The following is a 27,729-nucleotide window of genomic DNA, read 5'->3' as shown; positions in this document are numbered from 1 at the left end:
TTTCCAAGGGGAGGAGCCTCGTTAATGAACGGGGTTTAATTAACGTTAATTTGGGGGTGGGGGGAGGGGCCCCCACCTGCTCCTGAAGCTCCCCCAAATTCGCCGCCAGGACCCCCCGGGGCCGCCCCTCCCCCACCCCCCTGGAATGATCAGAAGGGCCTGGGGGGGGTGGGGGAGGGGCGGGGGGGGGTGGGGGAGGGGTTCCAAAAACGTCGGGTCCAGGAGCTTTGGGGGAGGGGAGGGGGAGGGGGAGGGGGGGGGAGGGGAGTGGGGGAGGGGGGGTTTAAAAAAAATAAAAAAATAAAACAATTAATTAGAAAATAATTAAATTAATTTTAAAAAATAAAGTCATTGAATTAATTTAAAAAATTAAATAATTAAAGTAATAAAAAAAGGTAAGTAAATTAATTAAAAAAACAAAATCATAAAATTAATTTTAAAAATTAAATAATTAAATTAATAAAGAAGATAATTAAATTAATTAAATAAAATCATTAAATTAATTTAAAAAATTAAATAATTAAATTAATTTAAAAATAAAATAATTAAATTAATTTAAAAAATAAAATCATTAAATTAATTTTTAAAATTAAATAATTAAATTAATTTTAAAAAATTAAATAATTAAATTAATTTTAAAAATAAAATCATTAAATTAATTTTAAAAATTAAATAATTAAATTAATTTAAAAATAAAATAATTAAATTAATTAAAAATAAATAATTAAATTAATTAAAAAATAAAATCATTAAATTAATTTTAAAAATTAAATAATTAAATTAGTTTAAAAATTAAATAATTAAATTAATTAAAAATAAAATAATTAAATTAATTTAAATATAAAAAATTAAATTAATTTAAAAATAAAATAATTAAATTAATTTTAAAATTAAATAATTAAATTATTTAAAAAAAGAAAAGAATTAAATTAATTAAAAAGAAAATAATAAAATTGATTAAAAAATAAAATAATTTTAAAAAAAGGAAAGCCGCCTCCCGGTTCAAAAAAAAAAAAAAGGAAAAAAAGAAAAAAAGAAAATAAAAATAAAAGAAAATTTTAAAAAAAAGAAAATAAAAAATCACTCGGATTTCCTCCAAAATTCCTCCCCGAAATTCCCTCAAATCCACACAAAATTTCAACAAAAAAATTCCCTCAAATCCCCAAAAAATCCACCCAAAATCCACCCGAAATTCCCTCAAATTCCCCCGAAATTTCAACAAAAAAATTCCCTCAAATCCCCAAAAAATCCACCCAAAAAAATTCCATTAAATCCCCCCCGAATTCCCAAAAAAATTCCATTAAATCCCCCCCGAATTCCCCAAAAATTTCCATTAAATCCACCCCGAATTCCCCAAAAATTTCCATTAAATCCACCCCGAATTTCCCAAAATTTTCCCAAATTTTCCCCAAATCCCCCAAATTTCACCGCGAATTTTCCCAAAATTCCCCCAGATCTCCTCGAATTTCCTCAAATTTTCCCAAAATTTCCCAAAATTTTCCCAAATTTCTCCCCCCCCCCCCCCCCCCCCCCGGTACCGGAGCGCTTCCATTTCCTCGGGTGGGGGAGGGGCAAAGTCCGAAGGTTCTGAGTGACGTCACGGTGACGTCACGGTGACGTCATCGAGGGGGAGGGGGAGGGGGAATCCCGGGAAATTCCCCTCCCCCTCCCCCGGGGAAAAAAATCGGGAATTTGGGGGTAAAAAAATTGGGAAGTTGAGGTTAAAAAATAATAAAAAATAAAAAATAAAAATAATAATAATAATAATAAAAAAATAATAATTGGGAATTCGGCGCGAAAAAAACCTGGGGAATTTTAACCCAAAAAAGCGGGAATTTGCGCTTAACAAAAGAAAAAAAAGAGAATAAAAATAAAAAAGAATAAAAATAAAAAAGGAGATTTGGGGGAAAAAATTTGGGGATTTGGGGTAAAAAAAAAATCGGGAATTTGGAACAAGCGCCGCGCTTTACGTCGTCTCTTAGCGACCAATTCCCGCCCTTTACGTCGTGTCCTAGCAACCCATTTCCGCCCTTTACGTCGTGTCCTAGCAACCAATTCCCGCCCTTTCCGTCGTGTTCTAGCGCCCGATTTCCGTGCTTTACGTCCTGTCCTAGTGACCAATTTCCGCCCTTTACGTCGTTTCCTAGCGACCGAGCCCCGCTATTTCCGCCGTCTCTTAGCAACGCTTCCCGCCCTACTCGTCACTTCCGGCGCGCTCCAAGATGGCGGCGGCGAGCGGCGGCGGCCCCGGAGCGGCCGCGGAGGCCCCGGGAGGGTCCGGGGGGGCCCCGGGAGGGCCCCGAGCGGCTCCGGAGGCTCCGGGAATTCCCGGGGGGGGTCCCGGCACCGCTCGGGGCCCTCAGGGAGCGGCGGGGCCTGCGAGGGACGCGGAGGTGGCGGTGGAGATCGGGGAGACGTATTTGTGCAGGAGGGCCGATGGGAGCTGGCGTGAGTGCTGTACTGGGAGCACTGGGAGCGCTGGGAGCGGGAAACTGGGAGCGCTGGGAGCGGGATGCTGGGAGCGGGATGCTGGGAATGGGATACTGGGAGCACTGGGAGCGCTGGGAGCGGGAAACTGGGAGCGCTGGGAGCGGGATGCTGGGAGCGGGATGCTGGGAATGGGATACTGGGAGCACTGGGAAAAGGGTACTGGGAATACTGGGAAAGGGATACTGGGAGTGCTGGGAGCGGGGTACTTGAAGGACTGCGAGTACTGGGAATGGGACTGGGGGAACTGGGAATACTGGGAATGGGGAACTGGTCTCAATGCCATTCTCAGTCCCCCCCTGCTTCAGAACTGGTCCCAGTCCCGTTCCCAGTCCATTCCCAGTTAGTTACTGGTCCCAGTTCGTTACTGGTCCCAGTTCGTTACTGGTCCCAGTTTGTTCCAGTCCCATTCCCAGTCCATTCCCATTTTTTTACTGGTCCCAGTTCGTTCCAGTCCCATTCCCAGTTTGTTACTGGTCCCAGTTTGTTCTAGTCCCGTTCCCAGTCCATTCCCAGTTTGTTACTGGTCCCAGTTTGTTCCAGTCCCGTTCCCAGTCCATTCCCAGTTTGTTACTGGTCCCAGTTTGTTCCAGTCCCGTTCCCAGTCCATTCCCAGTTTGTTACTGGTCCCAGTTTGTTCCAGTCCCGTTCCCAGTCCATTCCCAGTTCGTTACTGGTCCCAGTTTGTTCTAGTCCTGTTCCCAGTCCATTCCCAGTTTGTTACTGGTCCCAGTTTGTTCCAGTCCCGTTCCCAGTCCATTCCCTTTTTGTTACTGGTCCCAGTTTGTTCCAGTCCCGTTCCCAGTCCATTCCCAGTTTGTTACTGGTCCCAGATTGTTCCAGTCCTGTTCCCAGTCCATTCCCAGTTTGTTACTGGTCCCAGTTTGTTCTAGTCCCGTTCCCAGTCCATTCCCAGTTTGTTACTGGTCCCAGTTTGTTCTAGTCCCGTTCCCAGTCCATTCCCAGTTTGTTACTGGTCCCAGTTTGTTCTAGTCCCGTTCCCAGTCCATTCCCAGTTTGTTACTGGTCCCAGATTGTTCCAGTCCTGTTCCCAGTCCATTCCCAGTTTGTTACTGGTCCCAGATTGTTCTAGTCCCGTTCCCAGTCCATTCCCAGTTTGTTACTGGTCCCAGATTGTTCTAGTCCCGTTCCCAGTCCATTCCCAGTTTGTTACTGGTCCCAGTTTGTTCTAGTCCCGTTCCCAGTCCATTCCCAGTTTGTTACTGGTCCCAGTTTGTTCTAGTCCCGTTCCCAGTCCATTCCCAGTTTGTTACTGGTCCCAGTTTGTTCTAGTCCCGTTCCCAGTCCATTCCCAGTTTGTTACTGGTCCCAGATTGTTCCAGTCCCGTTCCCAGTCCATTCCCAGTTTGTTACTGGTCCCAGTTTGTTCCAGACTCGGCCGAGGTGATCCAGTCCCGTCTGAACGAGCAGGAGGCGCGGGAGGAGTTCTACGTGCACTACGTGGGATGTGAGTACTGGGATGTACTGGGATATACTGGGAGGAACTGGGAGGGGGCTGGGAGGGGATTGGGATGGACTGGGACAAACTGGGAAGGACTGGGAGGCATTGGGGGGGACTGGGACGGTCCCAGTGCTCCCAGTACAAACCAGTACAAACCAGCGCAGGGGGATTTAGCAGGATTGGAACAGAATGGTCGGGATGGGGTGGACTGGGACGGTCCCAGTGCTCCCAGTACAAACCAGTGCTCCCAGTTAACCGGCGGCTGGACGAGTGGGTGGACCGGAACCGGCTGGGGATGGCTCCCAGTACAAACCAGTACAAACCAGCGCAGGGGGATTTAGCAGGATTGGAACAGAATGGTCGGGATGGGGTGGACTGGGACGGTCCCAGTGCTCCCAGTACAAACCAGTGCTCCCAGTTAACCGGCGGCTGGACGAGTGGGTGGACCGGAACCGGCTGGGGATGGCTCCCAGTACAAACCAGTACAAACCAGCGCAGGGGGATTTAGCAGGATTGGAACAGAATGGTCGGGATGGGGTGGACTGGGACGGTCCCAGTGCTCCCAGTACAAACCAGTGCTCCCAGTTAACCGGCGGCTGGACGAGTGGGTGGACCGGAACCGGCTGGGGATGGCTCCCAGTACAAACCAGTACAAACCAGCGCAGGGGGATTTAGCAGGATTGGAACAGAATGGTCGGGATGGGGTGGACTGGGACGGTCCCAGTGCTCCCAGTACAAACCAGTGCTCCCAGTTAACCGGCGGCTGGACGAGTGGGTGGACCGGAACCGGCTGGGGATGGCTCCCAGTACAAACCAGTACAAACCAGCGCAGGGGGATTTAGCAGGATTGGAACAGAATGGTCGGGATGGGGTGGACTGGGACGGTCCCAGTGCTCCCAGTACAAACCAGTGCTCCCAGTTAACCGGCGGCTGGACGAGTGGGTGGACCGGAACCGGCTGGGGATGGCTCCCAGTACAAACCAGTACAAACCAGCGCAGGGGGATTTAGCAGGATTGGAACAGAATGGTCGGGATGGGGTGGACTGGGACGGTCCCAGTGCTCCCAGTACAAACCAGTGCTCCCAGTTAACCGGCGGCTGGACGAGTGGGTGGACCGGAACCGCCTGGCTCTGTCCAAGAGCCTGAAGGAGGCGGCCCAGAAGAGCTCGGAACCGTTCCTGGGGGAACTGGCGGAACCCGAGCGCAAAATCACCCGGAACCAGAAACGGAAACACGACGAGATCAACCACGTGCAGAAGGTACTGGGAGGGACTGGGAGGGGACTGGGAGGGACTGGGGGGGAGTTAGAGGGGACTGGGGTGGACTGGGAGGGAGTTAGAGGGGACTGGGAGGGACTGGGGGGGAGTTAGAGGGGACTGGGAGGGACTGGGAGGGAGTTAGAGGGGACTGGGGTGGACTGGGAGGGAGTTAGAGGGGACTGGGTTGGACTGGGAGGGAGTTAGAGGGGACTGGGAGGGACTGGGAGAGAGTTAGAGGGGACTGGGTTGGACTGGGAGGGAGTTAGAGGGGACTGGGAGGGACTGGGGGGGAGTTAGAGGGGACTGGGTTGGACTGGGAGGGAGTTAGAGGGGACTGGGTTGGACTGGGAGGGACTGGGGGGGAGTTAAAGCGGACTGGGAGGGACTGGGGTGGACTGGGATGGAGTTAAAGGGGACTGGGAGGGAGTTAAAGTGGACTGGGATGGACTGGGATAGACTCGGAGGGGACTGGGGTGGACTGGGAGGGAGTTAGAGGGAACTGGGATGGACTGGGATAAACTGGGAGGGGACTGGGGTGGACTGGGACGGAGTTAGAGGGGACTGGGAGGGACTGGGGGGGAGTTAGAGGGGACTGGGTTGGACTGGGAGGGACTGGGGGGGAGTTAAAGGGGACTGGGAGGGACTGGGGTGGACTGGGATGGTGTTAAAGGGGACTGGGAGGGAGTTAAAATGGACTGGGATGGACTGGGATAAACTGGGAGGGGACTGGGGTGGACTGGGAGGGAGTTAGAGGGAACTGGGATGGACTGGGAGAGACTGGGATGGATTGGGAGGGAACCAGGAGGGAGTTAAAAGGGGACTGGAAGGGACTGGAATAAACTGGGAGGGGACTGGGGTGGATTTGAAGGGGACTGGGAGGGCACTGGGATGGACTGGGAGGGGATTTGGGGGCACTGGGAGGGACTGGAATGGAGTTAGAGGGGACTGGGATAAACTGGGAGGCACTGGGAGAGGAGTGGGCTGGAGTTAAAGGGAACTGGGATTGCTTTAGGGGGCACTGGGATGGACTGGGATGGACTGGGATGGACTGGGATGGACTGGGAGTGTGCTGACCACTGGTCTCTACTGGTTGTTGCTGGTTTTTATTGGTCCGTACTGGTCCGTATCGGTCTGTGCTGGTTTGTGCTGGTTGTTACTGGTTCATACTGGTCCATACTGGTTTTGGCAGACCTACGCCGAGATGGATCCGACCACGGCGGCGCTGGAGAAGGAGCACGAGGCGGTGAGTGGGGAATGGGGCATCCCAGAATTCCAGGTGTGTCCCAGGTGTGCCCCAGGTGTGCCCCAGGTACCCCCAGGTGTGCTCAGGTACCTCCAGGGGTGTCCCAGGTACCCCCAGGTGTGCCCCAGATACCCCCAGGTGTGCCCCAGGTGTGTCCCAGGTACCCCCAGGTGTGCCCCAGGTGTGCTCAGGTAACCCCAGGTGTGCCCCAGGTACCCCCAGGTGTGCCCCAGGTGTGCCCCAGATACCCCCAGGTGTGCCCCAGGTGTGCTCAGGTACCCCCAGGTGTGCCCCAGGTACCCCCAGGTGTGCCCCAGATACCCCCAGGTGTGCCCCAGGTGTGCCCCAGGTACCCCCAGGTGTGTCCCAGGTACCCCCAGGTGTGCTCAGGTACCCCCAGGTGTGCCCCAGGTACCCCCAGGTGTGCTCAGGTACCCCCAGGTGTGTCCCAGGTACCCCCAGGTGTGTCCCAGGTACCCCCAGGTGTGCTCAGGTACCCCCAGGTGTGTCCAGGTACCCCCAGGTGTGTCCCAGGTACCCCCAGGTGTGTCCCAGGTACCCCCAGGTGTGCTCAGGTACCCCCAGGTGTGCCCCAGGTACCCCCAGGTGTGCTCAGGTACCCCCAGGTGTGTCCCAGGTACCCCCAGGTGTGCCCCAGGTGTGCCCCAGGTGTGTCCCAGGTACCCCCAGGTGTGTCCCAGGTACCCCCAGGTGTGCCCCAGGTACCCCCAGGTGTGCTCAGGTACCCCCAGGTGTGTCCAGGTACCCCCAGGTGTGTCCCAGGTACCCCCAGGTGTGCCCCAGGTGTGCTCAGGTACCCCCAGGTGTGCCCCAGGTGTGCCCCAGGTACCCCCAGGTGTGTCCAGGTGTGCTCACCTGCTCTGTAAACACCTGGAGATCGTCACCTGAACAGGATTTAGGACATTTTTTGGGGATTTTTATGGGATTTTTATGGGATTTGGGCTCTCCAGGTGTGCCCAGGTGTGCCCAGGTGTGCCCAGGTGTGCCGTGAACGCAATCCTCTCACCTGGGAGGGATCCCGGGCCGGTTTTGTGTCTTTTTTTTTTTTTTTTTTTTTTTTTTTTGGGGGGAGGGGGGGGAGATTTCTCTGGGAATTGTTTGTGGGATTTTCCCCCTGGGGATTGGGGCGCTCCAGGTGCGCTCACCTGCGCTCACCTGCAGATCACCAAGGTGAAGTACGTGGACAAGATCCACATCGGGCACTACGAGATCGACGCCTGGTACTTCTCGCCGTTCCCGGAGGATTATGGGAAGCAGCCGAAGCTCTGGATCTGCGAGTTCTGCCTCAAGTACATGAAGTACGAGAGGAGCTACCGGCTGCACCTGGTACTCACCTGGGCACACCTGGGCACACCTGGGGGCAGCTGGGGACAGCTGGGATACACCTGGGGGCAGCTGGGACACACCTGGGGGCAGCTGGGACACACCTGGGGGCAGCTGGGATACACCTGGGGGCAGCTGGGACACACCTGGGTACACCTGGAACACACCTGGGGGCAGCTGGGATACACCTGGGTACACCTGGAACACACCTGGGGGCAGCTGGGGACAGCTGGGATACACCTGGGGGCAGCTGGGATACACCTGGGGGCAGCTGGGATACACCTGGGCACACCTGGAACACACCTGGGGGCAGCTGGGATACACCTGGGCACACCTGGAACACACCTGGGGGCAGCTGGAACACACCTGGGGGCAGCTGGGATACACCTGGGGGCAGCTGGGATACACCTGGGCACACCTGGAACACACCTGGGGGCAGCTGGAACACACCTGGGGGCAGCTGGGATACACCTGGGCACACCTGGAACACACCTGGGGGCAGCTGGAACACACCTGGGGGCAGCTGGGATACACCTGGGGGCAGCTGGGATACACCTGGGCACACCTGGAACACACCTGGGGGCAGCTGGGACACACCTGGGGGCACCTGGAACACACCTGGGGGCACCTGGGATACACCTGGGGGCACCTGGAACACACCTGGGGGCACCTGGGATACACCTGGGGGCACCTGGGATACACCTGGGCGCACCTGGGATACACCTGGGCACACCTGGGACCTGGGATACACCTGAGTACAGCTGGGTACAGCTGGAATATACCTGGGGGCAGCTGAGATACACCTGGGCACACCTGGAACACACCTGGGGGCAGCTGGGATACACCTGGGTACACCTGGGACACACCTGGGGGCAGCTGGGGACAGCTGGGATACACCTGGGTACACCTGGAACACACCTGGGGGCAGCTGGGACACACCTGGGGGCACCTGGAACACACCTGGGGGCAGCTGGGGACACACCTGGGGGCAGCTGGGACACACCTGGGGGCACCTGGAACACACCTGGGGGCAGCTGGGGACAGCTGGGATACACCTGGAACACACCTGGGGGCACCTGGAACACACCTGGGGGCACCTGGAACACACCTGGGGGCAGCTGGGATACACCTGGGTACACCTGGAACACACCTGGGGGCAGCTGGGATACACCTGGGGGCAGCTGGGATACACCTGGGCACACCTGGAACACACCTGGGGGCAGCTGGAACACACCTGGGGGCAGCTGGGATACACCTGGGCACACCTGGAACACACCTGGGGGCAGCTGGGATACACCTGGGGGCAGCTGGGACACACCTGGGTACACCTGGGACACACCTGGGGGCAGCTGGGACACACCTGGGGGCACCTGGAACACACCTGGGGGCAGCTGGGACACACCTGGGGGCACCTGGAACACACCTGGGGGCACCTGGGATACACCTGGGGGCAGCTGGGACACACCTGGGGGCAGCTGGGACACACCTGGGGGCAGCTGGGACACACCTGGGGGCACCTGGAACACACCTGGGGGCAGCTGGGACACACCTGGGGGCACCTGGAACACACCTGGGGGCAGCTGGGAGACACCTGGGGGCACCTGGAACACACCTGGGGGCAGCTGGGATACACCTGGGGGCAGCTGGGACACACCTGGGGGCAGCTGGGGACAGCTGGGATACACCTGGGATACACCTGGGACACACCTGGGGGCAGCTGGGATACACCTGGGATACACCTGGGACACACCTGGGGGCAGCTGGGATACACCTGGGTATACCTGGAACACACCTGGGGACAGCTGGGATACACCTGGGCGCACCTGGGACCTGGGATACACCTGAGTACAGCTGGGTACAGCTGGAATATACCTGGGGACAGCTGGGATACACCTGGGGGCACCTGAGTACACATGGGACACACCTGGATGCAGCTGGAGACACCTGGTACACCTGGGATACACCTGGGCACACACCTGGTGCGCCTGGGATAGGCCTCGGTACAACTGGGTGCATGTGGGACACACCTGGGCACGCCTTCACACACTGGGGTGCACCTGAACACACCTAAGCCACACCTGAATACACCTGGGCACACCTGGGATACACCTGGGGCCCACCTTAGCACACCTGGGTACATTTGGGATACGCTTGAGCCTCACCTAGGAAGCACCTGGGCTACACCTGGTTTACACCTGGCACACACGAACACACCTGGGGCACACCTGAGCTCACCTGGGACACACCCGGTCACACCTGTGCCGCACCTGACCCTCACCTGTCTCACCTGTGCAGGGCCAGTGCCAATGGCGACAGCCGCCGGGCCGCGAGATTTACCGGAAGGGAAACATCTCCGTGTACGAGGTGGACGGCAAGGACCACAAGGTGAGCGCCCAGGTGTGCCCAGGTGAGCTCCCAGGTGTGCTCACCTGTCCTGGCAACAAAATCATCTCACCTGGCTCATTTTTTGTGGGATTTTCTGGGGGGATTTTGATGGGATTTTGACACTCCAGGTGTGCCCAGGTGAGCGCTCAGGTGTGCTCACCTGTCCTGTGAACAGAATCCTCTCACCTGTTGGGAAACCTGGGTTGATTTTTGGCCCTTTTTGGGTCATTTTTGGGGGGGATTTTTTGCGGGATTTTTTTGGGGATTTTTTTGGGGGGGTTTTGGGGCGCTGCAGGTGTGCCCAGGTGAGCGCTCAGGTGTGCTCACCTGTCCTGTGAACAGAATCCTCTCACCTGTTGAGAAACCTGGGTTGATTTTTGACCCTTTTTGGGTCATTTTGGGGGGGATTTTTTGCGGGATTTTTTTGGGGATTTTTTTGGGGGCCTTTGGGGCGGTGCAGGTGTGCCCAGGTGAGCGCTCAGGTGTGCCCTGCTCAGATCTATTGCCAGAACCTGTGCCTGCTGGCCAAGCTGTTCCTGGACCACAAGACGCTCTACTTCGACGTGGAGCCCTTCGTGTTCTACCTGCTCACCGAGGTCGATCGCCAGGGCGCGCACATCGTGGGCTACTTCTCCAAGGTGAGCGCACCTGGGGGCACCTGGGAGCACCTGGGGTACACCTGGGGGTACCTGGGACACACCTGGAACACACCTGGATGTACCTGGGGTACACCTGGATACACCTGGGAGCACCTGGGGTGCACCTGGGAGCACCTGGGTACACCTGGGACACACCTGGATGCACCTGGGAGCACCTGGGGTACACCTGGGACACACCTGGAACACACCTGGATGTACCTGGGGTACACCTGGGACACACCTGGATGCACCTGGGAGCACCTGGATACACCTGGGACACACCTGGATGCACCTGGGATGCACCTGGGAGCACCTGGGGTACACCTGGGACACACCTGGAACACACCTGGATGTACCTGGGATACACCTGGGACACACCTGGGAGCACCTGGGGTGCACCTGGGACACACCTGGGTACACGTGGGGGCACCTGGATACAAGTGGGGTGCACCTGGGAGCACCTGGGATACACCTGGGGGTACCTGGGGTACACCTGGATACACCTGGGGACACCTGGATACAAGTGGGGTACATCTTGGAGCACCTGGGGGTACCTGGGGTACACCTGGGACACACCTGGGCACACGTGGGGGCACCTGAATAAAAGTGGGGTGCACCTGGGGGTACGTGGGATACACCTGGAAGCACCTGGGAACACCTGGATGCAAGTGGGGTACACCTGGGAGCACCTGGGGTACACCTGGGCACACGTGGGGGCACCTGGATACATGTGGGGGCACCTGGGAGATACCTGGGGGTACACCTGAGCACACCTGCATATACCTGGGGGCACCTGGATACACCTGAGCACAGCAGGGGGCACCTGGATATACCTGGGAAACACCTGGGCGCACCTGAGCCACACCTGGATATACCTGGGGGTACCTGAGGGCACCTGGGGTTCACGTGGGTACAACTGGGGGCACCTGGGACACACCTGGGACACACCTGGGACACACCTGGGACACACCTGGATATGCCTGGGGGTACCTGGGCACACCTGGGTATACCTGGGGCTTCTTTCTCTCACCTGAAGCAAATTCAAAATCCCCAAATTTGCCCAAAATTTTGGATTTTTTGCAGGAAAAAAAATTCCCAGACGGGAACGACCTCACCTGGATTTCCAGAATGCCCCAAAAAACCCCCAAAAAATCCCAAAAAAATGCTAAAAAATCGCCAAAAATTCCAATTTTTTGTCGGAAAAGACCCGAAAATTTGGGAATTTTTTGGGAATTTGCCCAAAATTTTTATTTTTTGCAGGAAAAAAATTCTCAGATGGGAACGACCTCACCTGGATTTCCGGAATGCCCCAAAAACCCCCAAAAAATCCCAAAAAAATGCTAAAAAATCGCCAAAAATTCCAATTTTTTGTCGGAAAAGACCCGAAAATTTGGGAATTTTTTGGGAATTTGCCCAAAATTTTGATTTTTTGCAGAAAAAAAAATTCTCAGACGGGAACGACCTCACCTGGATTTCCGGAATGCCCCAAAAAACCCCCAAAAAAATCCCAAAAAAATGCTAAAAAATCCCAAAAAATTCCAATTTTTTGTCGGAAAAGACCCGAAAATTTGGGAATTTTTTGGGAATTTGCCCAAAATTTTTATTTTTTGCAGGAAAAAAATTCTCAGACGGGAACGACCTCACCTGGATTTCCGGAATGCCCCAAAAACCCCCAAAAAATCCCCAAAAAATGCTAAAAAATCCCCAAAAATTCCAATTTTTTGTCGGAAAAGACCCGAAAATTTGGGAATTTTTTGGGAATTTGCCCAAAATTTGGATTTTTCCCAGGAAAAAAATTCTCAGACGGGAACGACCTCACCTGGATTTCCAGAATGCCCCAAAAAACCCCAAAAAATCCCAAAAAAATGCTAAAAAATCCAAAAAATTCCAATTTTTTGTCGGAAAAGACCCGAAAATTTGGGAATTTTTTGGGAATTTGCCCAAAATTTGGATTTTTTGCAGGAAAAAAATTCTCAGACGGGAACGACCTCACCTGGATTTCCAGAATGCCCCAAAAAACCCCCAAAAAATCCCCAAAAAAATGCTAAAAAATCCCCAAAAATTCCAATTTTTTGTCAGAAAAGACCCGAAAATTTGGGAATTTTTTGGGAATTTGCCCAAAATTTGGATTTTTTGCAGGAAAAAAATTCTCAGACGGGAACGACCTCACCTGGATTTCCAGAATGCCCCAAAAAACCCCCAAAAAATCCCCAAAAAATGCTAAAAAATCCCAAAAAATTCCAGTTTTTTGTCGGAAAAGACCCGAAAATTTGGGAATTTTTTGGGAATTTGCCCAAAATTTTTATTTTTTGCAGGAAAAAAAATTCTCAGATGGGAACGACCTCACCTGGATTTCCGGAATGCCCCAAAAAACCCCAAAAAATCCCCAAAAAAATGCTAAAAAATCCCAAAAAATTCCAATTTTTTGTCGGAAAAGACCTGAAAATTTGGGAATTTTTTGGGAATTTGCCCAAAATTTGGATTTTTTGCAGGAAAAAGAGTCCCCAGACGGGAACAACGTTGCTTGCATCCTGACCCTGCCCCCGTATCAGCGCCGGGGTTACGGAAAATTCCTCATCGCCTTCAGTGAGTTCCCAAAAACAAAAAAAAAAAACAAAAAAACCCAAAAAATCCCCAAAAATTTTGGGGATTTTTTGGGTATTTTTAGGGAGTTTTAAAGATCGGGAGGGAAAAAAAAAAAAAAAACAAAAAAAAACCCCCAAAAAAATGGGAGAGGAAACGTTGGGAATGTTGGATTTTTGGGGGATTAAAGGAAAAAAAAAAAAACAAAAATTTTGGAATATTTGGGGTTTTTTTGGGGGGTAAAAAAATTGGGAATTTTGGGGTTTCTGGGATTTGGGAGAAATTGCAGCAGGATTTTGGGATTAGTGAAGAAATTTGGGGGATTTTTTGGGGGGATTTTGGGGATTTTTTTTGGGATTTTTGGGGAGGTTTTGGTTTTTTTTGGGGACATTTTGGGGAGATTTTGGGGATTTTTGGGGATTTTTGGGGATTTTTGGGGAGGTTTTTGGGGTTTTTTTGGGGAGATTTTGCTTTTTTTTGGGGAGATTTTGGGGAGATTTTGGGGATTTTTGGGGATTTTTTTTTGGGGAGATTTTGGGGATTTTTTTGGGGAGATTTTGGGGATTTTTGGGGATTTTTGGGGATTTTTTGGGGGAATTTGGGGATTGTTTTGGGGAGATTTTGGGGAATTTTTTGGGGATATTTTGGGGGTTATTTTGGGGGAGATTTTGAGGATTTTTTGGGGATTTTGGGGATTTTTTGGAGGTTTTGTGGGGATTTTTATGGGGATTTTATGGGGATTTTTGGGGGGAATTTTGGGGATTTTTGGGGATATCTGGGGATTTTTGTGGGGAATTTTGGGACCCTTGAAAATCCTTGGATTCCCTGGAATTCAGGGTGGGATTTTGGGTGGGATTGGGGTGATTTTGGTTCATTTTTGGGTGGGAATTGCAGGTTATGAACTCTCCAAGCTGGAGAGCACCAGGGTCAAAATTCAGAATTTTCCGTGGGGATTTTTTGGGGTTTTTTTGGGGAGATTTGGGGGATTTTTTGGGGGAATTTTGGGGATTTTTTGGCGAGATTTTTTGGAGATTTTGGGGATTTTTTTGGAGATTTTGGGGATTTTTTGGAGTGATTTTGGGGATATTTTGGGGATATTTTGGGGATTTTTTGGGAGATTTTGGGGATTTTGGGGGGGGATTTTGGGGATTTTTGGGGGGATTTGGGGGATTTTTTGGGGGATTTTTATGGGGATTTTATGGGGAATTTTGGGGATTTTTGCGGGGATTTTTGGGGATATCTGGGGATTTTTGTGGGGAATTTTGGGGATTTTTGGGGATATCTGGGGATTTTTGTGGGGAATTTTGGGACCCTTGAAAATCCTTGGATTCCCTGGAATTCAGGGTGGGATTTTGGGTGGGATTGGGGTGATTTTGGTTCATTTTTGGGTGGGAATTGCAGGTTATGAACTCTCCAAGCTGGAGAGCACCAGGGTCAAAATTCAGAATTTTCCGTGGGGATTTTTTGGGGAGATTTGGGGGATTTTTTGGGGGAATTTTGGGGATTTTTTGGCGAGATTTTTTGGAGATTTTGGGAATTTTTTGGAGATTTTGGGGATTTTTTGGGGCGATTTTGGGGATATTTTGGGGATATTTTGGGGATTTTTTGGGAGATTTTGGGGATTTTGGGGGGGGATTTTGGGGATTTTTGGGGGGATTTGGGGGATTTTTTGGGGGATTTTTATGGGGATTTTATGGGGAATTTTGGGGATTTTTGCGGGGATTTTTGGGGATGTCTGGGGATTTTTGTGGGGAATTTTGGGGATTTTTGGGGATATCTGGGGATTTTTGTGGGGAATTTTGGGACCCTTGAAAATCCTTGGATTCCCTGGAATTCAGGGTGGGATTTTGGGTGGGATTGGGGTGATTTTGGTTCATTTTTGGGTGGGAATTGCAGGTTATGAACTCTCCAAGCTGGAGAGCACCGTGGGCTCCCCGGAGAAGCCGCTCTCGGACCTGGGCAAGCTCAGCTACCGCAGTTACTGGTCCTGGGTGCTGCTGGAGATCCTCAGGGACTTCCGGGGGACCCTGTCCATCAAGGACCTCAGGTAGGACCAGTATAAACCAGTACGGACCAGTACAGACCAGTACAGACCAGTACAGACCAGTATGGGCCCAAAAAACCCCATAGAGATCAATAGAAACCAGTATAGACCAGTATAGACCAGTATGGATAATGGGTGTGGGAGATCCTCAGGGACTTCCGGGGGACCCTGTCCATCAAGGACCTCAGGTAGGACCAGTATAAACCAGTACAGACCAGTACAGACCAGTATGGGCCCAAAAAACCCCATAGAGATCAATAGAAACCAGTATGGACCAGTATAGACCAGTATGGATAATGGGTGTGGGAGATCCTCAGGGACTTCCGGGGGACCCTGTCCATCAAGGACCTCAGGTAGGACCAGTATAAACCAGTACAGACCAGTACAGACCAGTATGGGCCCAAAAAACCCCATAGAGATCAATAGAAACCAGTATGGACCAGTATGGATAATGGGTGTGGGAGATCCTCAGGGACTTCCGGGGGACCCTGTCCATCAAGGATCTCAGGTAGGACCAGTATAAACCAGTACGGACCAGTACAGACCAGTACAGACCAGTACAGACCAGTATGGGCCCAAAAAACCCCATAGAGATCAATAGAAACCAGTATGGACCAGTATGGATAATGGGTGTGGGAGATCCTCAGGGACTTCCGGGGGACCCTGTCCATCAAGGATCTCAGGTAGGACCAGTATAAACCAGTACAGACCAGTACAGACCAGTATGGGCCCAAAAAACCCCATAGAGATCAATAGAAACCAGTATGGACCAGTATGGATAATGGGTGTGGGAGATCCTCAGGGACTTCCGGGGGACCCTGTCCATCAAGGACCTCAGGTAGGACCAGTATAAACCAGTACAGACCAGTACAGACCAGTACAGACCAGTACAGACCAGTATGGGCCCAAAAAACCCCATAGAGATCAATAGAAACCAGTATAGACCAGTATAGACCAGTATGGATAATGGGTGTGGGAGATCCTCAGGGACTTCCGAGGGACCCTGTCCATCAAGGATCTCAGGTAGGACCAGTATAAACCAGTACGGACCAGTACAGACCAGTATGGGCCCAAAAAACCCCATAGAGATCAATAGAAACCAGTATGGACCAGTATAGACCAGTATGGACCAGTATGGATAATGGGTGTGGGAGATCCTCAGGGACTTCCGGGGGACCCTGTCCATCAAGGATCTCAGGTAGGACCAGTATAAACCAGTACAGACCAGTACAGACCAGTATGGGCCCAAAAAACCCCATAGAGATCAATAGAAACCAGTATGGACCAGTATAGACCAGTATGGATAATGGGTGTGGGAGATCCTCAGGGACTTCCGGGGGACCCTGTCCATCAAGGACCTCAGGTAGGACCAGTATAAACCAGTACAGACCAGTACAGACCAGTATGGGCCCAAAAAACCCCATAGAGGTCAATAGAAACCAGTATGGACCAGTATGGACCAGTATGGATAATGGGTGTGGGAGATCCTCAGGGACTTCCGGGGGACCCTGTCCATCAAGGACCTCAGGTAGGACCAGTATAAACCAGTACAGACCAGTACAGACCAGTATGGCCCCAAAAAACCCCATAGAGATCAATAGAAACCAGTATGGACCAGTATGGACCAGTATGGATAATGGGTGTGGGAGATCCTCAGGGACTTCCGGGGGACCCTGTCCATCAAGGACCTCAGGTAGGACCAGTATAAACCAGTACAGACCAGTACAGACCAGTATGGGCCCAAAAAACCCCATAGAGATCAATAGAAACCAGTATGGACCAGTATAGACCAGTATGGACCCGTATGGATAATGGGTGTGGGAGATCCTCAGGGACTTCCGGGGGACCCTGTCCATCAAGGACCTCAGGTAGGACCAGTATAAACCAGTACAGACCAGTACAGACCAGTACAGACCAGTACAGACCAGTATGGGCCCAAAAAACCCCATAGAGATCAATAGAGACCAGTATGGACCAGTATGGACCAGTATGGACCAGTATGGTTCTGTTAAACCCCATAAAAGCAGTGCAAGGCAGTGTGGAATGGTAGTGGTCACTCAGGGGTCACTCAGGGGTCACTCAGGGTCACTCAGGGGTCACTCAGGGTCACTCAGGGGTCACTCAGGGGTCACTCAGGGTCACTCAGGGGTCACTCAGGGGTCACTCAGTGGTCACTTGGTCACTCCCATGGGTCAGTGGTCACTGTGGTCACTCGGTGGTCACTCAGGGTCACTCAGGGGTCACTCAGGGGTCACTCAGGGGTCACTCAGGGTCACTCAGGGGTCACTGTGGTCACTCAGGGGTCACTCTCTGGTCACTCAGTGGTCACTCGGTCACTCCCATGGGTCAGTGGTCACTCGGTGGTCACTCAGTGGTCACTGTGGTCTCTGTGGTCACTGTGGTCACTCCCATGGGTCAGTGGTCACTGTGGTCACTGTGGTCACTCAGCGGTTACTGTGGTCACTGTGGTCACTGTGGTCACTCGGTGGTCACTCAGCGGTCACTGTGGTCACTCAGCGGTCACTGTGGTCACTCAGCGGTCACTGTGGTCACTGTGGTCACTCTGTGTCCCCAGCCAGATGACCAGCATCACTCAGACCGACATCATCAGCCCCAGTGCTTGGTGCAGTGATCCCTGTGGTCACTGTGGTCACTGTGGTCACTGTGGTCACTCGGTGGTCACTCGGTGGTCACTCAGCGGTCACTGTGGTCACTCAGCGGTCACTGTGGTCACTCAGCGGTCACTGTGGTCACTTGGTGGTCACTCAGCGGTCACTGTGGTCATTGTGGTCACTCTGTCCCCAGCCAGATGACCAGCATCACTCAGACCAACATCATCAGCCCCGGTGCTCGGTGCAGTGATCCCTGTGGTCACTGTGGTCACTGTGGTCACTGTGGTCACTGTGGTCACTCCCATGGGTCAGTGGTCACTGTGGTCACTCAGCGGTCACTGTGGTCACTGTGGTCATTGTGGTCACTCTGTCCCCAGCCAGATGACCAGCATCACTCAGACCGACATCATCAGCCCCGGTGCTCGGTGCAGTGATCCCTGTGGTCACTGTGGTCACTGTGGTCACTGTGGTCACTCGGTGGTCACTCAGCGGTCACTGTGGTCACTCTGTCCCCAGCCAGATGACCAGCATCACTCAGACCGACATCATCAGCCCCGGTGCTCGGTGCAGTGATCCCTGTGGTCACTGTGGTCACTGTGGTCACTGTGGTCACTGTGGTCACTGTGGTCACTCCCATGGGTCAGTGGTCACTCAGCGGTCACTCAGCGGTCACTGTGGTCACTGTGGTCACTGTGGTCACTCTGTGTCCCCAGCCAGATGACCAGCATCACTCAGACCGACATCATCAGCCCCGGTGCTCGGTGCAGTGATCCCTGTGGTCACTGTGGTCACTGTGGTCACTGTGGTCACTGTGGTCACTCGGTGGTCACTCGGTGGTCACTCAGCGGTCACTGTGGTCACTGTGGTCACTGTGGTCACTCGGTGGTCACTGTGGTCATTGTGGTCACTCTGTGTCCCCAGCCAGATGACCAGCATCACTCAGACCGACATCATCAGCCCCAGTGCTCGGTGCAGTGATCCCTGTGGTCACTGTGGTCACTCCCATGGGTCAGTGGTCACTGTGGTCACTCGGTGGTCACTCAGCGGTCACTGTGGTCACTCGGCGGTCACTGTGGTCACTCAGCGGTCACTGTGGTCACTCTGTCCCCAGCCAGATGACCAGCATCACTCAGACCGACATCATCAGCCCCGGTGCTCGGTGCAGTGATCCCTGTGGTCACTGTGGTCACTCCCATGGGTCAGTGGTCACTGCGGTCACTGTGGTCACTGTGGTCACTGTGGTCACTCGGTGGTCACTGTGGTCACTCGGTGGTCACTCCCATGGGTCAGTGGTCACTCGGTGGTCACTCAGCGGTCACTGTGGTCACTCTGTCCCCAGCCAGATGACCAGCATCACTCAGACCGACATCATCAGCCCCTGTGCTCGGTGCAGTGATCCCTGTGGTCACTGTGGTCACTGTGGTCACTGTGGTCACTCCCATGGGTCAGTGGTCACTGTGGTCACTCAGCGGTCACTGTGGTCACTCAGCGGTCACTGTGGTCACTCTGTGTCCCCAGCCAGATGACCAGCATCACTCAGACCGACATCATCAGCACGCTGCAGTCGCTGAACATGGTCAAGTACTGGAAGGGGCAGCACGTCATCTGCGTCACGCCCAAGCTGGTGGAGGAGCACCTCAAGAGCGCCCAGTACAAGAGACCGCCCATCACCGGTCAGCAATTAACCACGCCCTCCTCATTAACGCCCTCGCTCTTAATTAGCGCCGCCCCCGCTCGTTAGGGAGGGATTAACGAGGGGCGCGGGTGGGGAAACCCCTCCCACCCCGCTGAGATCAGCGTGGGTTGGGTCCGGGGTTGTTGGTGAAGGGCGTGTCTTAATGAGGGAGCGTTAATTAGGTTTTGGTAATGATGGTCGGGTTTTAATGAGCCTGTCTGGGCCTGTCAGGAGCCACGGGGTCGTTAATTAAGGCGCCTTAATGAGCTCCTGGTAATTAACACACACCCCCCCGTGATAGGCACTGAATGGTTCAGTCCCAAACCCCCACCAATGCCCAGGTGTTAATGAACTGACATTAATTAATTATCAGTAATGATTGACACCTGAGTGAGCCCTTTAATGGGCGTGTCTGGAGCCACGGGGTCGTTAATTAAGGCGCCTTAATGAGCTCCTGGTAATTAACGCACCCCCCCCGTGATCGGCACTGAATGGTTCAGTCCCAAACCCCCACCAATGCCCAGGTGTTAATGAACTGACATTAATTAATTATCGGTAATGATTGACACCTGAGTGAGCCCTTTAATGAGGGTTCCATAAGGAATGTGATCGTTAATTAACGCACCTTAATGAGCTCCTGGTAATTAACGCACCCCCCCGTGATCGGCACTGAATGGTTCAGTCCCAAACCCCCACCAATGCCCAGGTGTTAATGAACTGACATTAATTAATTATCGGTAATGATTGACACCTGAGTGAGCCCTTTAATGAGGGTTCCTTAAGGAATGTGATCGTTAATTAACGCACCTTAATGAGCTCCTGGTAATTAACACACACCCCCGTGATCGGCACTGAATGGTTCAGTCCCAAACCCCCACCAATGCCCAGGTGTTAATGAACTGACATTAATTAATTATCGGTAATGATTGACACCTGAGTGAGCCCTTTAATGAGGGTTCCATAAGGAATGTGATCGTTAATTAACGCACCTTAATGAGCTCCTGGTAATTAACACACACCCCCCCGTGATCGGCACTGAATGGTTCAGTCCCAAACCCATTAATGAACCTTCATTAACGAGCGGCCGTTAATTAATTATCGGTAATGATTGACACCTGAGTGAGCCCTTTAATGGGCGTGTCTGGAGCCACGGGGTCGTTAATTAAGGTGCCTTAATGAGCTCCTGGTAATTAACACACCCCCCCGTGATCGGTACTGAATGGTTCAGTCCCAAACCCCCACCAATGCCCAGGTGTTAATGAGCTGACATTAATTAATTATCGGTAATGATTGACACCTGAGTGAGCCCTTTAATGGGCGTGTCTGGAGCCACGGGGTCGTTAATTAAGGTGCCTTAATGAGCTCCTGGTAATTAACACACACCCCCCCGTGATCGGTACTGAATGGTTCAGTCCCAAACCCCCACCAATGCCCAGGTGTTAATGAACTGACATTAATTAATTATCAGTAATGATTGACACCTGAGTGAGCCCTTTAATGAGGGTTCCTTAAGGAATGTGATCGTTAATTAACGCACCTTAATGAGCTCCTGGTAATTAACACACACCCCCCCCGTGATCGGCACTGAATGGTTCAGTCCCAAACCCATTAATGAACCTTCATTAACGAGCGGCCGTTAATTAATTATCGGTAATGATTGACACCTGAGTGAGCCCTTTAATGAGGGTTCCTTAAGGAATGTGATCGTTAATTAACGCACCTTAATGAGCTCCTGGTAATTAACACACCCCCCCGTGATAGGCACTGAATGGTTCAGTCCCAAACCCATTAATGAAGCTTCATTAACGAACGACCATTAATTAATTATCGGTAATGATTGACACCTGAGTGAGCCCTTTAATGAGGGTTCCATAAGGAATGTGATCGTTAATTAACGCACCTTAATGAGCTCCTGGTAATTAACACACCCCCGACCCCCCGTGATCGGCACTGAATGGTTCAGTCCCAAACCCATTAATGAACCCCGCCCTAATTAACGCTCTCTAATTGGCGCTCTCTAATTAACGCTCATTAATTAATTCATTAATTAATAAATTCCCGTGCATTGGGCCCTGGGGTGATGAATTGGTGCTCTGTAATTAACGCTAATTAATTAATTAATCAATTCATTAATTAATTCCCATTTGTTGTCCCTGGGGTGATGAATTGTCACTCTCTAATTAACACTCATTAGTTAATTAATTAATTAATTAATTCCCCTTTATTGTCCCTCGGGTGATGAATTGTCACTCTCTGATTAACTCTCATTAATTAATTCATTCATTAATTAATAAATTCCCGTTCATTGCCCCCTCGATTGATGAATTGCCGCTCTCTGATTAACTCTCATTAATTAATTAATTCATTAATTCATTAATTCCCATTCATTATCCCCTCGGGTGCTGAATTTTCACTCTCTGATTAACTCTCATTAATTAATTAATTCATTCATTAATTAATAAATTCCCGTTCATTGTCCCCTCGATTGATGAATTGCCGCCCTGTGATTAACTCTCATTAATTAATTCATTAATTAATAAATTCCCCTTCATTGTCCCCTCGATTGATGAATTGCCGCCCTGTGATTAACTCTCATTAATTAATTCATTAATTAATAAATTCCCCTTCATTGTCCCCTCGATTGATGAATTGCCGCCCTGTGATTAACTCTCATTAATTAATTCATTCATTCATTAATTAATAAATTCCCGTTCATTGTCCCCTCGATTGATGAATTGCCGCCCTGTGATTAACTCTCATTAATTAATTCATTCATTAATTAATTCATTAATTCCCATTCATTATCCCCTCGATTGATGAATTGCCGCTCTCTAATTAACTCTCATTAATTAATTCATTCATTAATTAATTAATAAATTCCCGTTCATTGTCCCCTCGATTGATGAATTGCCGCTCTGTGATTAACTCTCATTAATTAATTAATTCATTAATTAATAAATTCCCCTTTATTGTCCCCTGGGGTGCTGAATTGCCGCCCTGTGATTAACTCTCATTAATTAATTAATTCATTAATTAATTAATTCCCATTCATTATCCCCTCGGGTGCTGAATTGTCACTCTGTGATTAACTCTCATTAATTAATTAATTCATTCATTAATTAATAAATTCCCCTTCATTGCCCCCTCGGTTGATGAATTGCCGCTCTGTGATTAACTCTCATTAATTAATTCATTCATTAATTAATTCATTAATTCCCATTCATTATCCCCTCGATTGATGAATTGCCGCTCTCTAATTAACTCTCATTAATTAATTAATTCATTAATTAATAAATTCCCGTTCATTGCCCCCTCGATTGATGAATTGCCGCTCTCTAATTAACTCTCATTAATTAATTCATTCATTAATTAATTAATAAATTCCCGTTCATTATCCCCTCGATTGATGAATTACCGCTCTGTGATTAACTCTCATTAATTAATTAATTCATTAATTAATTCATTAATTCCCGTTCATTATCCCCTCGATTGATGAATTGCCGCTCTGTGATTAACTCTCATTAATTCATTCATTAATTAATTCATTAATTAACAAATTCCCCTTTATTGTCCCTGGGGTGCTGAATTTCCGCTCTCTGATTAACTCTCATTAATTAATTAATTCATTAATTCATTAATTCCCATTCATTATCCCCTCGGGTGCTGAATTTTCACTCTGTGATTAACTCTCATTAATTAATTCATTCATTAATTAATTAATAAATTCCCGTTCATTGCCCCCTCGATTGATGAATTTCCGCTCTGTGATTAACTCTCATTAATTAATTCATTAATTAATTAATAAATTCCCGTTCATTGCCCCCTCGATTGATGAATTGCCGCCCTGTGATTAACTCTCATTAATTAATTCATTCATTAATTCATTAATTCCCGTTCATTATCCCCTCGATTGATGAATTGCCGCTCTCTGATTAACTCTCATTAATTAATTCATTCATTAATTAATTGATTAATTAGCTCCTTAATGACCCCACTAATTGCTTGCCTTGCAGTCGACTCCGTCTGCCTGCGCTGGGCTCCCCCGAAGCACAAACAGCCCAAGGTGGCCAAAAAATGAAATTAAAAAATTTAAAAAATAATTAAAAAATTACAATGAAATTTTAATCCGACAAGAAAATTTTATTTCATTGCGGTTTTATTTTTATTTTCCCCCCCCAAAATTTGGGAATTTTCACCCAAAAATTTTGGATTTTTTTCTGAATTTTTTTAGGGTTTTTTTTTTTTTTTTAAATCCAAAATTTGGGAGTTTTAACCTGAAAAATTTGGGAATTTTTACTCAAAATTTGGGAATTTGAACCTCGAAAATTTGGGAATTTTTACTCAAAAATTTGGGAGTTTTAACCTGAAAAATTTGGGAATTTTTACTCAAAATTTGGGAATTTTAACCTCGAAAATTTGGGAATTTTTACTCAAAATTTGGGAGTTTTAACCTGAAAAATTTGGGAATTTTTACTCAAAATATGGGAATTTTAACCTCGAAAATTTGGGAATTTTTACTCAAAATTTGGGAATTTTTACTCAAAATTTTGGGAGTTTTAACCTGAAAAATTTGGGAACTTTTACCCAAAAGTTTTGGATTTTTTCCTGAATTTTTTAGGGTTTTTTTTTTTTTTTAATCCAAAATTTGGGAGTTTTAACCTGAAAAATTTGGGAATTTTTACTCAAAATTTTGGAATTTGAACCTCGAAAATTTGGGAATTTTTACTCCAAAATTTTGGAATTTTTCCTGAAATTTGGTGGTTTTTTTTCCCCAAAATTTTGGAATTTTTCCTGATTTTTTTTTTTACCCAAAATTTCAGAATTTTTACCCAAATTTTCAGAATTTTTCCTGAATTTTTATTGGGATTTTTTCCCCTAAAATTTTGCAATTTTCACCCAAAATTTTGATTTTTTTTTTCTTCTTTCACTTTTTTACAATTTTTGCCCAAATTCTAAAATTTTTCCCAAAATCTCAGAATTTTTCCCAGAATTTTCTTTTTATTTTTATTTTTTTTTTTATTTTTCCCCCCAAATTCTGGAATTTTCCCCAAAATTTGAATTTTTTTTCCCCAAATTTTGAATTTTTCTCCTCAATTTTTTTTTTCCCAAACTCTGGAGTTTTTCTTTAAATTTTGAAATTTTTTTTTTTTTCCCCCTAAATTCAAATTTTTTTTTTTTTACCCAAATTTTGGGGTTTTCCTCCCCAAATTTTTGGGATCTTTTTCCAAAATTTTGGGACTTTCCCTTTGAATTTTTTTTTTTATTTTCACCCAAATTTTTTTTGGTTTTTTTTCCTCTTTTTTTGTTTTTTTTGTCCAAAATTTGGGAATTTTTCCCTCTATTTTTATTTTATTTTTTTTTCCCCAAATTTTCTCATTTCTCGCTCCTCAATTTTCATTTTTTTCCCTCAAAAATTTTTTTAATTTTTTTTTTTTCTCTCTCAATTTTTTGGAATTTTTTTTTTTCCCTACAATTTTCTTTTCCCAAATTTTGATTTTTTTCCCCCAAAATTTTCTCATTTCTCGCTCCTGAATTTTCATTTTTTTCCCTCAATTTTTTAATTTTTTAATTTTTTTTTCCTCAATTTTTTTGGAGATTTTTTTTTGTTTGTTTCTTCCTTCATTTTTTTTTTTTTTATTTTTCCCAAATTTTGGTTTTTTTCCCCCAAAATTTTGGCCACCCCAAATAAAGCAGGAGAGGGGGGGGGAGGGGTCTCCGAGTTTTTATTTTTTTTATTTTTTTTTTTTTTTTTGGGGGGGGGGGGTTCACAAAAATTTTTTGGGGAGTGGGGGTGAGGGGAGGGGAGGGGTCCCAGGGCTCCATTTTGGGGTCAAATCCCAAAAATTTTGGCGATCCCAGGATTTAAATTTTGGGGCTTTTTGGATTTCTCAAATTTAGGATTTTTCACCCCAAAATTTCTCATTTTTTCACCCCAAATTTTCAATTTTTTTCCCAAAAATCCCCAATTTTTTCACCCCAAAATTCCCATTTTCTTCCCCAAATTTTCCATTTTTCCCCAAAATTCCCAATTTTCCCGGCCAAAAATTTTCCATTTTTCCCAAAATCCCCAATTTTCCCCCCAAAATTCCCAATTTCCCCCCCCCATATTTTCCATTTTTCCCCAAAAAATTCCCAATTTTCCCCAAAAATTCCCATTTTTCCCCCAAAATTCCCATTTTTTCCCCATATTTTCCATTTTCCCCCCCAAAATTCCCATTTTTCCCCCCAAATTTTCCATTTTTCCCAAAAATCCCCATTTTTCACCCCAAAATTCCAATTTCCCCCCCCAAAAATTCCCAATTTTCCCCCCCTTATTTTCCATTTTTTCCCAAAAATTCCCAATTTTCCCCCAAAATTCCCAATTTTTTCCCGCCCAAAATTCCCATTTTTCCCCCCCAAATTTTCCATTTTTTCCCAAAACTTCCCAATTTTCCCCCAAAATTCCCAATTTTCCCCCCAAATCCCCATTTCCCCCCCCCCAAAATTCCCAATTTCCCCACCCCCATATTTTTCCATTTCCCCCCCCCCCCCCCCAAAATTCCCATTTTTCCCCCCCCCCAAAATTTTCCATTTTTTCCCCAAATCCCCATTTTTCACCCCAAAATTCCCAATTTTTTTTTTTTTTTCCCACTCCCCTCCCCCAATTTCCCCGTTTCTCACCCCAAACCCCACCCCAGCACCAGCCCCACCCCCACCAGCCCCACCCCCCACCAAGCCCCACCCCCGCCCCTCCCCCCCACCGCCCCCCTCCCCCCCCAGGGCCCCGCCCTGCTCAGGTGAGATCGGCCACGCCCACCCCGGGGGCGGCTCCGCGAACGCGCAGGTGTCGGGGAGGGGCGGGGCGAGGGGCGTGGCTCGGGAGGGGGCGGGGCGCGGGACAGCTCGGGGACAAGGGCCAGGATCCAGGACAGGTGAGGGGACACGGCCGTGTAGACCCCGGGGCGGGTCGGGGGCGCCGCAGGTGTCACCCCAGCTCACCACCCCCGCCAGGTGCCAGGTGCCGGCCAGGCGACAGGTGAGGGGACCCCCGGAGTCACCCTGGGGACAGGTGAGGGGACAGGTGAGGGGACCCCCGGAGGTCACCCTGGGGACAGGTGAGGGGACAGGTGAGGGGACCCCCGGAGTCACCCTGGGGACAGGTGAGGGGACCCCCGGAGTCACCCTGGGGACAGGTGAGGGGACAGGTGAGGGGACCCCCGCAGTCACCCTGGGGACAGGTGAGGGGACCCCCGGAGTCACCCTGGGGACAGGTGAGGGGACAGGTGAGGGGACCCCCGGAGTCACCCTGGGGACAGGTGAGGGGACCCCCGGAGTCACCCTGGGGACAGGTGAGGGGACAGGTGAGGGGACCCCCGCAGTCACCCTGGGGACAGGTGAGGGGACCCCCGGAGTCACCCTGGGGACAGGTGAGGGGACAGCCAGGTAACAGACACAGGTGACACAGGGAGGTGACAAAAGTGGAGGTGACACAGGCACACACAGGTGACATAGGGCAGGTGACAGGCACCCAGGTGTCACACAGGTGTCACAGGCACACACAGGTGTTACACAGGTGTCACAGGTGTCACACAGGTGTTACAGGTACACACAGGTGTCACACAGCCACACACAAGCAGACACAGGTGTCGCACCAGTGTCACTCAGGCACACACAGGTGTCACACAGGTGTTACACAGGTGTCACAGGCACACAGGTGTCACACAGGCACACACAGGTGTCACACAGGTGTCACAGGCACACAGAGGTGTTACACAGGTACACACAGGTGTCACACAGGCACACACAGGTGTCAGGCACACACAGGTGTCACACAGGTGTCACAGGCACACACAGGTGTCACAGGCACACAGAGGTGTTACACAGGTGTCACACAGGTGTCACCCAGGCACACACAGGTGTCACACAGGTGTCACCCAGGTGTCACAGGCACACACAGGTGTCAGGCACACCCAGGTGTCACCCAGGCGTCACCCGGGCTCACAGAGGCGTGCCCCAGG

The 27,729-nt window shown here is 49.6% G+C and overlaps 2 protein-coding genes across 5 annotated transcripts in view; one reads left to right on the top strand and one right to left on the bottom strand.

Moving 5' to 3' along the window:
- Positions 1-1,623, bottom strand: part of LOC134055876 (eukaryotic translation initiation factor 3 subunit C-like) — a 15,599-nt gene extending 13,976 nt beyond the window's left edge. The window contains exons 1-3 of the mRNA XM_062512346.1: positions 1,613-1,623; positions 1,539-1,555; positions 77-225 (exon numbers count right to left, since the gene is read on the bottom strand). Coding sequence (XP_062368330.1) covers positions 77-225; positions 1,539-1,555; positions 1,613-1,623 — 177 coding nt within the window. The remainder of the gene's footprint in view (positions 1-76; positions 226-1,538; positions 1,556-1,612) is intronic.
- Positions 1,589-27,729, top strand: KAT8 (lysine acetyltransferase 8). Of its 4 annotated transcripts, XM_062512378.1 has the most exons (12): positions 1,593-2,448; positions 3,881-3,955; positions 5,036-5,208; positions 6,398-6,451; positions 7,634-7,798; positions 10,091-10,180; positions 10,678-10,818; positions 13,311-13,404; positions 15,298-15,448; positions 19,576-19,730; positions 23,746-23,795; positions 26,723-27,729. In XM_062512378.1, the coding sequence occupies exons 1-12, from the start codon at positions 2,223-2,225 to the stop codon at positions 26,828-26,830; spliced, it is 1,482 nt and encodes a 493-aa protein (XP_062368362.1). In that variant the 5' UTR covers positions 1,593-2,222; the 3' UTR covers positions 26,831-27,729. The 4 variants fall into 4 exon arrangements, with proteins under 4 accessions (XP_062368365.1, XP_062368362.1, XP_062368364.1 ...); XM_062512381.1 differs by lacking the exon at positions 7,634-7,798 and having other exon boundaries at positions 1,589-2,448; XM_062512380.1 differs by lacking the exon at positions 23,746-23,795 and having other exon boundaries at positions 1,594-2,448.

The sequence above is a fragment of the Cinclus cinclus genome, chromosome 36, assembly GCF_963662255.1.
Source record: "Cinclus cinclus chromosome 36, bCinCin1.1, whole genome shotgun sequence".
Lineage (NCBI taxonomy): Eukaryota > Metazoa > Chordata > Aves > Passeriformes > Cinclidae > Cinclus > Cinclus cinclus.
Note: the sequence above shows the minus strand (reverse complement) of the source record. Positions and strands in the feature narration are given on the sequence as shown.